Raw genomic sequence first — 15837 nt, forward strand, 5'->3', positions numbered from 1 at the left:
AGTGCTGCCATGCGCAGAGGCTCTCTCCAAGCCCTCAGGCACTCACACAGCAGCATAAAAGCCGGCCCTGGGCCTCACTCCCTCACACCACTCTCCTGACACCTTCTCCTCTGCAAACCTCCAGGTGAGCCTGCAACCCCTTCCTGCCTTTCTTTCGCCACCCCACCTGGCCAAAATCTCCATTCCTTGCTCTGCCCAAAACTCTGAAACTCTTCCACCTCCTCTCTGTCATGCTCCACACAACCAGGCCTCCCCACTGCCTGGGAACACAACGCCATTGCTTCACTCACCCCTTAACACACTCCGCTCACCCAACACCCTCTCTTGCAGAGACCCTCCACCCACAGCCATGTCCTGCAACAACCTCTGCCGCCCCTGCGGACCCACCCCGCTGGCTAACAGCTGCAACGAGCCCTGTGTCAGGCAGTGCCAGGACTCCCAAGTCGTCATCCAGCCTCCTGCCGTGCTGGTCACCCTGCCGGGACCCATCCTCAGCTCCTTCCCCCAGAGCACCGCCGTTGGATCCTCCGCATCAGCTGCCGTGGGCAGCGCCCTCGACGCCCAGGGAGTGTCCATCTCCTCCGGCGGCTTCGGCTTTGGAGGCCTGGGCTGCTTCAACGGCGGCAGAGCCCGCTACCCCTGCTAAGGGCCTGCGCCCACACCCTGACACCAAACACCTGCACCCTGCAGCGCGCCTCACGCACTGACCAGGCACCGCTGGGTCACTAATGCCACATGGGCTCACAAGCTATGGCTCTTCTTTTCATGGCATGCAACAGGGAAGCATGGAACAACATCAGACCAGGCTGCCTGGAAACATGACCGCTTAAACTTTCCTCTGTCCTTGCACTTGAAATTGTGCTCTTTCCACTTGGCGATCACCAAGTGGATCCTTCCTCTTAGTGTCTTTCCCTCAATAAAGTTCTCTTGCACATCAGCCTCAGATTCCTCCTCTTCATTGCTTTGCACAATGCCCTTTCCACTTCACCCACTACAAACACTTGGCTCTAGAAACCAGCAGGTCTGCTACAAAAGGGCCCCAACACCTCCTCTTGCAACCGCGTCTCCAACAAGAGCTTGGGTGCCTAGCACATGCCCTTCAGCACATCATACATTATCTACTCCTACACTAATAAAGTCTTGGCCACATTGACGCTCTCCTGCCCATGCCCTCTCATACAACACCTCTGTGTCAGCACACACTTGATTCCTTTTCCACCTGGGCAAGATTCACTCATATTTACAACCAACATGCTCACAGAATCTTTTCTTTTTGTGCTATCGTCTTGATTTCTTACAGTGCAACAGCCCCGCTCAAGCACAGTCAGCAAGAGCAGGCTGTCCACAATCACGTCCAGTCCCCGCACCCAGGCGTTTGGTGAAGACACTGAACCTCATTCTGTTCACTTCCCTTTCATTCACTTCCCCGTCTTGGCCTGGACAACTCTGAACTCACCACATCAGGTCTCTGTCACTCCTCTCACACCACCAGATCCCTGCATTCAGCCACTTCTAAGAACATCTCAGCATCTACTTAACTGAGCAGTTTGCTGACAGTTTGCCTGTAAAGCATGTCATGGGAGGAAGCCTCAAAGCCATTCCTAAAGGCAAGGGCATCAAATGTCACTTCACCCCCTCATGCACGTAACTAATCACTTTAGTGCTGAAAATCTGACGTGGGCGTGTGCAACTTGGTTCTCTATTTCCAACAACTTCTGAGCCATTCTGTGCATGGCTGTACTTTCTGGGAGGATTTCCATCACCTCCTTCCCTGGGACTAATGTCAGGCCGACCAGGCTGAAGTTCCATCCGTCTTCATTCTTCATTCCTTTAAGATGGGAACAGCAAGAGTCTCTTACAGTTTACAGAAACCGCTCCTCATTACACTGATCCTTCTAACGTAATTGATGTCAGCATGGTCAACACATCAGACCCTCACCACTCATGGGTGCAACTCTACAGTTTCATTCAGCTCATGCAGAACCTTCCTGATCTCCACAAATCCAAGAATTACGCACGCCCAAAAACAACACGAAGAACTCTTACTCTCTTCACTACGGACAGCCTGACACACTCCATTACCATTGGGGATGCAAATAGCCCCACAAACAAATCAGGTCTGCAGCCCACGAGAGACTGCGTCCTCAGAGTTCACCGAGGAATTACTGAAACCCTCATTCTGAACAACAAACATATGAGTCCAACTCATGCCTCCACAACTTGCTCCTTCAAAATTAAATGGTCGATCTGAAGGCATTGCCCACGTGTCTTGAAATCCAGCAGCCATGGTGCTTCTGCAATGCCTTAGGGAGTCTGTTCCATGCCAAGTGCCCTCTGGTGCAGAACCACAGTTGAAAAAAGCCTTTGAGTTGGACTTGTGAGGCAACAGTTCACTCAACGCTTACTGTCTTTGCCTATCTCTGTGCTAGACGTTTTCCCCAGAACCATATGCAGAAAAACTAGGAAAATCTTGGCAGAAATCCTTAGAAATTACGCCTGTTGGGATCCCTTGGGGAATGACATGGGCATTCATTTCAGAAAGGGAAGAGCCATCTTCTCCGATCTGGGACACCCAGAATGCCCAGACCAGGCTTCCATGGCTGCTTGCAATTGGCAGCTCCTCTAACAACAAAGGCACAAACCCTATTGCACAAGTGCCAAGCCATGACCTCGCTGACTCCTGTTCTGTGCTTTGGACACAGAATCTTCCGCATCCTCTCACACCAACGTGCCAAATCCCTCCCCTGCCCTCCAGTACTCTCACTTGGAACGTGCCACCAGTGCCAAATGGACGCGTCCTGAAGGATGCAAAAAGGCAGATTGCGGGAAGAGCAACTCATAACAGATGACACGCAACACTACGCGATGCAAGAGTAGCATGCAGCATGGAGAGGAGATCCTTAACAGTCCACTGGTAAGCAGGAGGAACTTACCTCCAACTACACTTGCTGCCCTCCATCACAAGGCTGTGGCCTTCCACCAGCTGCTTTCCGTCCACCTCGGAAGCTCTCCACTTGTCTAACCCACACTGCCTCAGCTTCTGCATGAGCGTGGCATGGGACACAGCCTCAAATCACACCATTATACAAATGCGGAAAGGTGAAGGTTGGAAGGGATCTTAACCACCATCCCTTCTGTGGGCCGACAGCCTCCCAACAGGGCCTCATCCAACCTGGCCTTGAATGAAAAACCAGGGATGAACAACGCACAAGTTGATCGGGCAGCCTGTGCCAGGGCCTCCCCAGCACCCGAGTCACAAATTTCTTCCTTACATCTAAACCAAATTTCTCCTCAATCCTTTAAAACCTCCTATTGCAAGCAGACCGTGTAAAAAGATGATTCCCCTCCCACCTGAAAGCTCCCTTCACGTACTGGAAGGCCACCGTCAGATCTCCCTGGAACCAACTCCTCTCCAGGCTGAACAAGCCCAACTCCATCAGCCTTTCTTCACAGTAAACGTGCTCCACTCCTTTGATCTTCTCTGAGGACCTCCACTGAACCCACTGCACACAGCTTCCTCAGCATTCCGGCCTGACACCCGGAAAGCAGGCCTCACACACCTAGGCACATCCCGTTCAACAGCCCCTCTTTCTACTTTGCTCCATCTTCTCCAGAACAGGTCATGAAGGGGCTCATGGCTGCTTCATCCATTCACACACCCACCAATAAACGACAACAGCATCTCAACTCCACATATTGTACTGCTCTGTCTAAAAATATTAAAGCCATCAGGCATGGCCCAACACTGAAACAGCACAAAAAAGCCTGCCTCCTTGCTCCATAACACAATTTTCAAAGCAAAAACACAATCAAGGTGTTGACACAGCACACCCAATGTAGAAGACAACCATTAAGCTCAAGGAAAGCAAATTTAGGAGAAGGCAGGCAGGGAGTGCAGTGCAGTGCAACTAGCAGAGTCTCATGTCAAACGCATCTGGGAATCACAGAACAGCCCTCTAAGGAGGCCTGGAACGGGGTCCATACCTCACAAAGTGGCCACAAACACGACTGCATGAGTAGCACACGATGGCATCACTAACGAGACCACATCACTCCTTCAAAGCTTTGCACAAGCCTTCCAACATTTTCCAAGAGATGCGCCTTCCTCGTCACTCCAGTCACACTCAAAAGTGCCGACAGGGTCAAAGGATCAAATCCACAACACGAGGAAATGAAAAGGAAGTGTTGTGGGAAGGCAAACACACCTCACCTCATGACTGGCCAGATCTGGCACGCAAGAGCTGCTCACTGCACAATGCTGCCATGCACAGAGGCTCTCTCCAAGCCCTCAGGCACTCACACAGCAGCATAAAAGCCGGCCCTGTGCCTCGCTCCCTCACACCACTCTGCTGACACCTTCTCCTCTGTGTTCTGCCAGGTGAGCCTGCAACCCCATTCCCTTGAATCCCTGCCCCACCTGGCCAATTTCTCCACAACTCCTCTGCCTCCAGATCTTGCACCAACCCACTGCCACACTCCCTGCACCTGAACCCACTTCTCCCTTCTCCCTTGGTCACCGCAGCACAGCCCCTTACAGCCACAAAACCCCCCTCACACCCAACACCTTCTCTTGCAGAGACCGTCCACCCCACAGCCATGTCCTGCTACAACCTCTGCCGCCCCTGCGGACCCACCCCGCTGGCTAACAGCTGCAACGAGCCCTGTGTCAGGCAGTGCCAGGACTCCCAAGTCGTCATCCAGCCCTCCACTGTCGTGGTCACCCTGCCGGGACCCATCCTCAGCTCCTTCCCCCAGAGCACCGCTGTCGGATCCTCCGCATCAGCTGCCGTGGGCAGCGCCCTCGACGCCCAGGGAGTGTCCATCTCCTCCGGCGGCTTCGGCTTCGGAGGCCTGGGCTGCTTCAACGGCGGCAGAGCCCGCTACCCCTGCTAAGGGCCTGCGCCCACACCCTGACACCAAACACCTGCACCCTGCAACGCGCCTCACGCACTGAGCTCACGTCTCTGTCTCACCCATGGCACAAGGCCACACCAGCCATGGATCTTCTTCTCATGGCACAAAACAAGCAAGCAGGGAACAGCCTCAGAACATGCCGTCTGCAATCATGAGGGCACTTACTTCCTTCTGTCTTTGCACCTTACATCGTGACCTTTCCACTTGGCGATCCCAAAGTGCATCCTTCCTTTTAGTGTGTTTTCCTCAATAAAGTTCTCATGCATGCCAGCAGCAGATTCCTCCTCTTCATTCCTTTGCTTAATGCTCTTGCCATTTCACCCACTACAAAGACATGGCTCTAGACATGAACGTGTTGGGTCCCAGAGGCCCCACGACCTCCTCTTGCAACCACATCACCTTGTCAACAAGAGCACTGGTGGCTGGCAGATGGCATTCTGCTCATCACATATTATCTTCTACAGAGAAAGGGAAATAGTCCAATTGCACTGCTCAAGTGCAGTCAGGAATAGCAGGCTGTCCACACTCAGCTCCACTCCCATCACCCTGGCTTTTCATGACGATACTGAACAGCACTGGCCTCACTTCCCAGTCTTGGCCAAAACACCTACAAACTCACAACATCACGACTGTGTTTTACTCACCTCAGACCTCCGGACCCTTGTGGTCAGCCACTTTACAGACCAACTCAGCATCCATTTCCCTGTATAGATCGCACACACTTTACCCATCAGCACATCCAGGGAGAAAACCTCAAAGCCTTCGCTAAAGGCAAAGGCACTGCACGCCCTTATGCGCAAAGCTGCTCACTTCAAAGTAGAAAAACGCAGGTAGGTTTGCCCTTTCGTGCTCTCTATTCCCATCACATCCTATCCACTCCATGCTCAGCAGAACTTTCGGCAAGGATTTCCTTCACCTCCTTCCCACTGACTAATGTCAGGCCAACCAGCGTGCGGAGCCTCACACCTTCCTTCTTCATTTCTTGAAGACAGGAGGGGGATGAAGCTCTCCCCGTTTTCTGGATCATCTCCTCATTATCGTCACCTTTCTAAGATAACTGCCATCATTGCAAACAAGACATCAGATTGGACCCTCAGCATTTGTGGCTGCAACACAGCAGGGCCTTTGGACTCAGAATCATGGAATCACCAAGGTTGGCAAAGACATGCAGACGAGCCGTATTCCTTTCACCAATATTTCCCAGGAAACCACGTCCCTCACTACAACATTGAAATGTTTCTTGAACACATCCACGGTCAGTGACTCCAACACCTCCTTGGGCAGTCCGTTCCAGCACCTGATCACTCTGTCACAGAAGTACTTCCTAATGCCCAACCTCCATCTCCTCGGCCACAACTTGAGGCCATTCTCTCTAGACCAGTCGCTAGTTACCCAGGAGAAGAGACAAAGCCCCACCTCAACACAACCTCCTTTCAGGTAGTTGTAGAGAGCCACAAGGTGACCCCTGAGCCTCCTCTTCTCCACACTAAGCAATCTCTGCCCTCTCAGCCGCTCCCCATAAGACTTGTGCTCCACACCACTTACCTGACTCATTCTCCAGCCCTCAACACACTCCAAGGCCTCGATGCATTTCTTGCACTGAGCGGCCCACATCTGAACACAGAACTCAAGCTGCGGCCTCACCAGGTCAGAGTACAGAGGGATGATCGCTTCCCTGCTCCCGCTGGCCACCCTATTTCAGATACAAGCCAGGACGCCCTCTTGGTTATACGGGCACATTGCTGGCTCATGTTCAGTTGAGAATCAACCAATCCCCCCAGGTCCGTTTCCTCTAGACAGCCTTCCAGACACTCTGCCCCAAGCCTGTAGCATTGCCTGGGAGTTTTGTGGCCAAAGTGCAGGACCTGGTACGTGGTCTTGTGCAACTCCATCCCATTGGCATCAGCCCTGTGATCGAGCACTGCTCTGTTGGCTCTTCTCTCCCCTTGTCTCGTACCACTGAAGCCAAAGATGAGCACAGTACTTGAGGTGAGGCCACACCAGCACACAGCAGAGTGGGACGACCCTACCCTCTCCCACTGGCACTTCTCATCTTGATGCATCCCAGGTACGGTCAGCCATGTTGGCTGCCAGGCCACACTGCTGACTCAGAATCAACTTGCCATCAAACAGAACCTCCTGATCTCTTTCTTCGGGGCTGCTCTTTAGTCTCTCATCCCAAATACCCAAGTATCCTCTGGGTATCCCAATGCCAGCTGGACAATCAAGCTCTTGCCCTCATTAAACTTTGTGCCATTGGTGATTGCCCAGCCCCCTGGTCTCTCAAGAGCTCTCCCACGGCCTCCCTAATACTGAGAGAGTCAACAGCTCATCCCTAGTCAGGATCAACTAAAAACTTCTTAATATGTATGCATTTGACTCCTGCATCCAGATCATTTAGAAAGGCATGGAAGAGAACAAATCCCAACACGCAGCTCTGGGTAATCTGACACCAGGCTGGTCACCTGCATGATGGAACCAAATCTAAAAAAGCCTCTGAGTTGGACTTGGGAGCCACCCGTTCACACAACGTATGATGAATTTTTGTAGATACATGCTGGAGATTTTCTCCAGGAGAATTTGGCGGGAAACATTAAGAATGACTTTGATGAAGATGACAGAAATTACGCCTATCAGGTTCCCTTGGGGAATGACATGGGCATTCATCTCAGAAAGGGAAGTGCCATGATTTCAAAACCAGGATACCTAGAATGCCCAGACCAGGCTTCCAAGGAGATCTGGAATTGGCAACTCCTCTAACAACAAAGACACAAAGCAGAGTGCACAAAGGCCAAGCAATGACCTCACTGTCAACACTGCTCCCATTCTGTGCTTTGGCCACTACTTCCGCGTGCCCTGACTCGAACGTGCAAGAACACTCCAACATTCTCATTTGAAAGGTGCCGCTGCTGTCAGAAGGACACGTCCTCAAGAGAAGGATGCAAAGAGGCAGAGTTGCCGGAAGAAGAACACACATCCCATGACTGGCAACACTAGGTGATGCAAGAGCTGCACCCTGCACAGTGCTGCCATGCGCAGAGGCTCTCTCCAAGCCCTCAGGCACTCACACAGCAGCATAAAAGCCGGCCCTGGGCCTCGCTCCCTCACACCACTCTCCTGACACCTTCTCCTCCCAGCTCTTACAGGTGAGCCTGAACCTTCCGCTGCCTTTCTTTCGCCACCCCACCTGGCCAATCTCTCCATAACTTGCTCTGTCCCCAGACTCTGCAACCCTTCCACCTCCTCTCTGTCATGCTCCCCACAACCCCAAATCAGGCCTCCCCGCTGCCTGAGAAACTTAAGGCATTGCTTCCCTCACACCTTAACACCCTGCACTCGCCCAATGCCCTCTCTTGCAGAGACCCTACACCCCACAGCCATGTCCTGCTACAACCTCTGCCGCCCCTGCGGACCCACCCCGCTGGCTAACAGCTGCAATGAGCCCTGTGTCAGGCAGTGCCAGGACTCCCAAGTCGTCATCCAGCCCTCCACCGTCGTGGTCACCCTGCCGGGACCCATCCTCAGCTCCTTCCCCCAGAGCACCGCCGTCGGATCCTCCGCATCAGCTGCCGTGGGCAGCGCCCTCGACGCCCAGGGAGTGTCCATCTCCTCCGGCGGCTTCGGCTTCGGAGGCCTGGGCTGCTTCAACGGCGGCAGAGCCCGCTACCCCTGCTAAGGGCCTGCACCCACACCCTGACACCAAACACCTGCACCCTGCAACGCGCCTCACGCACTGAGCTCACGTCTCTGTCTCAGCCATGGCACAAGGCCACACCAGCCATGGATCTTCTTCTCATGGCACAAAACAAGCAAACAGCGAACAGCCTCGGAACAGTCCGTCTGCAATCATGAAGGCACTTACTTCCTTATGTCTTTGCACCTTACATCGTGACCTTTGCACTTGGCGATCACCAAGTGCATCCTTCCTTTTAGTGTGTTTTCCTCAATAAAGTTCTCATGCATGCCAGCAGCAGATTCCTCCTCTTCATTCCTTTGCTTAATGCTCTTTCCATTTCACACACTACAAAGACATGGCTCTAGACATGAACGTGTTGGGTCCCAGAGGCCCCACGACCTCCTCTTGCAACCACGTCACCTTGTCAACAAGAGCACTGGTGGCTAGCAGATGGCATTCTGCTCATCACATATTATCTTCTACAGAGAAAGGGAAATAGTCCAATTGCACTGCTCAAGTGCAGTCAGGAATAGCAGGCTGTCCACACTCAGCTCCACTCCCATCACCCTGGCTTTTCATGATGATACTGAACAGCACTGGCCTCACTTCCCAGTCTTGGCCAAAACACCTACGAACTCACAACATCACGACTCTGTTTTACTCACCTCAGACCTCCGGACCCTTGTGGTCAGCCACTTTACAGACCAACTCAGCATCCATTTCCCTGTACACATCGCACACCCTTTGCCCATCAGCACATCCAGGGAGAAAACCTCAAAGCCTTCACTAAAGGCAAAGGCACTGCACGCCCTTATGCGCAAAGCTGCTCACTTCAAAGTAGAAAAACGCAGGTAGGTTTGCCCTTTCGTGCTCTCTATTCCCACCACTTCTTAGCCAGTCGGAGGGAATCCCATGACAGCTATCCACATTGAGCACTCCCCATCATCTTCTTCTTCCTCTGGCATATGGCAACACAGTCCGGGATTTCCTCTTCGCTTCCCCAGCGGCACAGGACACTTCCACAGATATCTACTTTGCCACTCTTCCTTCTTCCTTCTCCTTCAAGACAGCAGGGCTATGAGCTCTGTCCCGCACATCACAAGCCCCTCCCAGGCACTCTGACCTCTCCAAGACAAATGATGGCACCCTTGCAAGGACATCTCATGGCTCCCTCAGCATTCATGGGTAGAACCACGCCGACCTCACAGCCTTGAGCACGTCCACCCTGCTTCTCTTCATCTTCCTTAGCAACAAGCGCTATTCACCTCAGCAGCAAGCCACAGAGCACTCACCTCAGCTGAACGGAACGGGGCCATGAGATATGATTTAGGGGCTTGTGATAGCAATGGTGGTGGGAGGACGGTTGGACTAGATGATCTTGTCGGTCCTTTCCAACCTTGCGATTCTATCATGCTATCATTCTACGGCCTGCAACCTTCAGCCATGTGCTTGACCACATGGCTTGGCCTCAGCCAACTGACATTCAACTCCACAGGGATCCCACAGCGTCTGTTTCAGACTTCCATACCGCAAAATGGGATCCACACCACACAAGGCACCACACAAACCACCCTACATCAGTGCTACGCTGTGACCTCACTCCTGAGACCACAACTCTTCCATGCCTTAGACGCATCTCCAAGCCACCATCATGAGACACACCTTCCAAGTAAATGCAACAAAATAGTCATTTTCCCTTAAAAACTGCCAACAAGGTCAAAGGATCAAATCCACAACAAAAGGTAATGAAAAGGGAGAGCTGCGGAAGGCAAACACACCCCACCTCATGACTGGCCAGGCTCTGACAGGCATGAGCTACTCGCTGCACAAAGCTGCCATGCGCAGAGGCTCTCTCCAAGCCCTCAGGCACTCACACAGCAGCATAAAAGCCGGCCCTGTGCCTCGCTCCCTCACACCACTCTCCTGACACCTTCTCCTCTGCAAACCTCAAGGTGAGCCTGCACCCTGCTGCCCTCCTTCACCCACCGCTCCGGGCCCATCTCTCCACAAGTTCTCTGCTCCCAGCCCCTAAAGCCTTCATGCTTCCCCACAGCCACACTGCCCACAGCTCCACATCACGACACCCCACTCCCTGGGAACCCAATGCCATTGCTTCTTTCACCCCTCAAAACCCTGCACTCACCCAATGCCCTCTCTTGCAGAAACCCTCCACCCCACAGCCATGTCCTGCCACAACCTCTGCCGCCCCTGCGGACCCACCCCGCTGGCTAACAGCTGCAATGAGCCCTGTGTCAGGCAGTGCCAGGACTCCCAAGTCGTCATCCAGCCTCCTGCCGTGCTGGTCACCCTGCCGGGACCCATCCTCAGCTCCTTCCCCCAGAACACCGCCGTCGGATCCTCCGCATCAGCTGCCGTGGGCAGCGCCCTCGACGCCCAGGGAGTGTCCATCTCCTCCGGCGGCTTCGGCTTCGGAGGCCTGGGCTGCTTCAACGGCGGCAGAGCCCGCTACCCCTGCTAAGGGCCTGCGCCCACACCCTGACACCAAACACCTGCACCCTGCAACGCACCTCACGCACTGACCAGGCACCTCTGGGTCACTGACAGCACATGGCATCAGCAGCTCTTCAACCATGGCTCTTCAGTCGTTGTAACAAAGAAGCAAGCAGGGAAGGGGACCTGGCAACACTGCTTACAAGGACGGCCTCTGAAAAATTTAATGTCTTGAACATACTTCTCTAAATCCTTTTCTTTCTCTACAGTGATGCTAATGGTCATGCTACATGCACTTAAGGCCATGGCTTTCAGTCTTTGTGTTCCTTCCTTTCATCTATTTTCCTCAATAAAGTTCTCTTGCACACCAGCCTCAGAATTCTCTCCATCCTTTCTTCAACAAAAGCTCTTCACACCTCCCATTCCAAAGACACGGCTCAAGAGGCCATTAGGATGGGACCACGGGGGCTCCATGACCCCCCCTTGCCACAAGTGATACCAGCAAGAACAGTTGGGACAGCAACTGGGCTTCCAGCACAGCACGCAACATCCATGCTTGCCCACAGAAACTCTTGGGCACACCAACGCCCTTCTGCCCTTGTCCATTGAAACAACCTCTCCATGGCAGCACACCCCAGCAGGATTCTCCTATAATGACCAAAAAATCATAGACACAGAATCCTGTACCTGTTAAAGAATTTGTAGTGACCACGCTGTCCTACTGTCCCGCTCAAGCACACTCAGGTACAGCTGTCAGACCGGGAACACAGCCCATATTTTCAGTACCTCAAAGGACAGGGACTACACCAATTATTCTGCTGGGTAACCTGCTCTACCGCTTCCCTCCCTCACACTGTAAAAAGCTTCCTTTCTCTTCCAGGGAAGGTTCAAATCCAGTGCTGTCCCCTGTCCTTTCTTCTGGCAGCAGACGGTCTTGCAAAAGGGCTGGCTCTCTTCTCATCCTTCCTTAACATCTGGGATTTATACACAAGGACAAGATCTATCAAGACTATCCTTGTGTCCCGATTCAAAACTGCCTGCTGTCTCAGCTTCTCCACATCGGAAGGAAGCTCCAGGCCCATCAGCACTGGGGAAGCCCTGCACTGGAACTGCTCCACCATAGCCATGTCTGTCTTCCACCTGGAAAACATAAACTTGAATCACCTGCACTGAGCAGAAAAAAAGAGTGCATCCTCCAGCGTGCTAGCGATGCTCTTCCCAATGGCCTTCTGGAGAATGATGAACTCTTTTGTCACACGGCTGCGTTGTTGCCCTACCATCACCTTGCTCGCCTACAGCAAAACCCAGGTCCTTCTCAGCAAAGCTGGCTGCCACCCTCTCATTTCCATTGCTCCCTGTTACTGCTTCCCATCTGCAGGACTTCACTTTCCTCTCCTGCTGCTTCTGCATGTCCCTCTGGGACACACAACCCAGCCTCTCCACATCCTTCACAAACGAGGACTATTCACCTGGGCCATCTGCTGCTCCTTCCCATCTTCTACCATTTACAAACTCACTGGGATCTCTAACATCGCCCAGCTTTTTAATGCAGGCGCTGAACAGGGCTGGCCTTACTACCAAGCCTTGACACAATTGGGGCACTTCACCACACCGCTGCATTCAGCCACTTTCAAGCCCACCCCTGCGTCCTCTTTGACAGTTTCTCTGGGATCGCGTCATGGCAGGAAGCCTCAATGCCTTGACTAAAGGCAAGGCAATCAACTGTCACGGCCCCCCGTCATCCACCAGGCACATCACTTCAGTGTAGAGGAAACTGAGGTGGCTTTGTAAATCCACTGCTTTCTGCGAGGATTGCCTTCACTTCCTCCCCACTGACTAACATCAGGTCAATCAGCCTGAAGTTTCTCTCAGCTTCCTTCTTCATTTCTTGAACGCAGGAGGGAGATGAGTCTCTTCCATTCTTCAGGAATCACTTCGATTCACAAAGACCTTACAGGGCCGCACCTTGAGTACTGTTTCCAGTTTTGGGCCCCTCACTGCAAGAAAGATATTGAGGCCCTGGAACGTGTTCAAAGAAGGGCAACGAAGCTGGTGAGGGGTCTGGAACACAGGCCATATGAGAAGAGGCTGAAGGAGCTGGGCATGTTCAGCCTGGAGAAGAGGAGCTCAGGGGAGACCTTATTGCTCTCTATAACTTCCTGAAGGGAGGTTGTAGTGAGCTGGGGGTCGGCCTCTTCTCTCGTGTCATTAGTGATAGGACCAGGGGGAATGGTGTCAAGCTACGGCAGGGGAGATTCAGGCTGGACATGAGGAAGTATTACTTGTCAGAAAGGGTGGTCAGGCACTGCAATGGATGCCCAGGGAGGTGGTGGAATCACCAACCCTGGGGGTGTTCAAGGAAAGACTGGATGTTGTGCTGAGGGACATGGTTTAGTAGGAGCTACTGGGAATAGGTGAACGGTTGGACTGGGTGATCTTTTAGGTCTTTTCCAACCTTAGTGATTCTATGATTCTATGATTCTATGATTCTATGAAAAGGGCCTTACAAAGTAATAAGACACTTCCTCAGCATCTGTGAGAGAAACTTGTCAGGTCCTGTACACTTTTGCACACCCAGGAGCACAACTTCTTCATTTGACCCAGCAACTGGCAGCATGCATCTTTCCCACATCCCACCGGGCAGCACAAAGGGAACTCCAGATGGCACTGTGTCAGACCAAAGCCCAGGCTTTCATCTGGATGATCTCCGATAAGGGTGGCATAGAGAGAGTACACTGGGACCTTTCTGGGACTAAGGCAGTATTCCCAACTCCAAAAGCCCTGTCAGCTCTGACACAGCCCCACACGGACAGCATCCTGCTCTGGTTGTCCACCCCAGGCGCACAGCAGGCAGCCTCCTTTCTGCGGCTGCACCTCTGCAGGCACCAGGGGCAGCAGACACCTGAGCGGGCAGCGCTCCCAGGGGGAGAGGGAGACGGGCTGAAGACTGCTTTGTCACGTGGGACAAAGGCAAGGAAGGAGGGAATGCAATTCCAGTGGCAATAAAGCCCAAGAGGCACAGAAGCGTGGAGCAGCTTAACAAGGATGCCAGGACATGGCGTACACACCTCACAACACAGCCACAAACCACCACCACAAGTGCCACACAATGACCTCACTCCTGATACCCACCCTCCACTCACACTTTCAGCACGTATGGACTCAAATCCCAGTCCCACGTGAACACTGCCAACAGGGTCAAAGGAACACAACCACAAGAGAAGGAAATGAAAAGGCAGCATTTTGGGAAGACAAAAACACATCGTGTCATCACTGGTCAAGCATTGGCACGCAAGAGCTGTTCGCGGCACGCAATGCTGCCATGCGCAGAGGCTCTCTCCAAGCCCTCAGGCACTCACACAGCAGCATAAAAGCCAACCCTGGGCCTCGCTCCCTCACACCACTCTCCTGACACCTTCTCCTCTGCAAAACTCCAGGTGAGCCTGAACCCCTTGCTGCCTTTCTTTCGCCACCCCGCCTGGCATAACTCTCCATTCCTTCACTCTGCCCAAAACTCTGTAACCCTTCCACCTCCTCTCTGTCATGCTCCACACAACCAGGCCTCCTCGCTGCCTGGGAACCCAACGCCATTGCGTCTCTCACCCCTTAACACACTCCGCTCACCCAACACCCTCTCTTGCAGAGACCCTCCACCCCACAGCCATGTCCTGCAACAACCTCTGCCGCCCCTGCGGACCCACCCCGCTGGCTAACAGCTGCAACGAGCCCTGTGTCAGGCAGTGCCAGGACTCCCAAGTCGTCATCCAGCCTCCTGCCGTGCTGGTCACCCTGCCGGGACCCATCCTCAGCTCCTTCCCCCAGAGCACCGCCGTCGGATCCTCCGCATCAGCTGCCGTGGGCAGCGCCCTCGACGCCCAGGGAGTGTCCATCTCCTCCGGCGGCTTCGGCTTCGGAGGCCTGGGCTGCTTCAACGGCGGCAGAGCCCGCTACCCCTGCTAAGGGCCTGCGCCCACACCCTGACACCAAACACCTGCACCCTGCAATGCGCCTCACGCACTGACCAGGCACCGCTGGGTCACTGATGCCACATGGGCTCACAAACTATGGCTCTTCTTTTCATGGCATGCAACAGGGAAGCATGGAACAACATCAGACCAGGCTGCCTGGAAACATGACCGCTTAAACTTTCCTCTGTCCTTGCACTTGAAATTGTGCTCTTTCCACTTGGCGATCACCAAGTGGATCCTTCCTTTTAGTGTCTTTCCTTCAATAAAGTTCTCTTGCACGTCAGCCTCAGATTCCTCCTCTTCATTGCTTTGCACAATGCCCTTTCCACTTCACCCACTACAAACACTTGGCTCTAGAAACCAGCAGGTCTGCTACAAAAGGGCCCCAACACCTCCTCTTGCAACCGCGGCTCCAACAAGAGCTTGGGTGCCTAGCACATGCCCTTCAGCACAACATACATTATCTACTCCTACACTAATAAAGTCTTGGCCACATTGACGCTCTTCTGCTGATGCTCTCTCATACAACACCTCTGTGTCAGCACACACTTGATTCCTTTTCCACCTGGGCAAGATTCACTCATATTTACAATCAACATGGTCACAGAATCTTTTCTTTTTGTGCTATCCTCTTGATTTATTACAGTACAACAGCCCACACAAGCACAGTCAGCAATAGCAGGCTGTCCGCAATCACGTCCAGTCCCCGCACCCAGGCGTTTGGTGAAGACACTGAACCTCATTCTGTTCACTTCCCTTTCATTCACTTCCCCGTCTTGGCCTGGACAACTCTGAACTCACCACATCAGGTCTCTGTCACTCCTCTCA

At 53.2% G+C, this 15837-nt stretch overlaps 1 protein-coding gene and 4 pseudogenes across 1 annotated transcript; all 5 read left to right on the top strand.

Moving 5' to 3' along the window:
- LOC125690514 (feather keratin 1-like) lies at window positions 1-646 on the top strand (annotated as a pseudogene).
- Window positions 647-4596: 3950 nt separating this feature from the next.
- On the top strand, window positions 4597-4893 carry LOC125690499 (feather keratin 1-like). The gene has a single exon (XM_048938890.1). The coding sequence runs from the start codon at window positions 4597-4599 to the stop codon at window positions 4891-4893; it is 297 nt and encodes a 98-aa protein (XP_048794847.1).
- A 3043-nt stretch (window positions 4894-7936) lies between these two features.
- On the top strand, window positions 7937-8590 carry LOC125690511 (feather keratin 1-like; annotated as a pseudogene).
- A 1810-nt stretch (window positions 8591-10400) lies between these two features.
- Window positions 10401-11069, top strand: LOC125690817 (feather keratin 1-like; annotated as a pseudogene).
- Window positions 11070-14360: 3291 nt separating this feature from the next.
- LOC125690521 (feather keratin 1-like) lies at window positions 14361-15001 on the top strand (annotated as a pseudogene).
- The last annotated feature ends 836 nt before the right edge of the window (window positions 15002-15837 follow it).

The sequence above is a fragment of the Lagopus muta genome, chromosome 3, assembly GCF_023343835.1.
Source record: "Lagopus muta isolate bLagMut1 chromosome 3, bLagMut1 primary, whole genome shotgun sequence".
Classification (NCBI taxonomy): domain Eukaryota; kingdom Metazoa; phylum Chordata; class Aves; order Galliformes; family Phasianidae; genus Lagopus; species Lagopus muta.

Bases quoted from the DNA above. Each gene is read 5' to 3' on its own strand.
- LOC125690499 (XM_048938890.1), top strand. From the start codon at position 4,597: ATGTCCTGCTACAACCTCTGCCGCCCCTGCGGACCCACCCCGCTGGCT.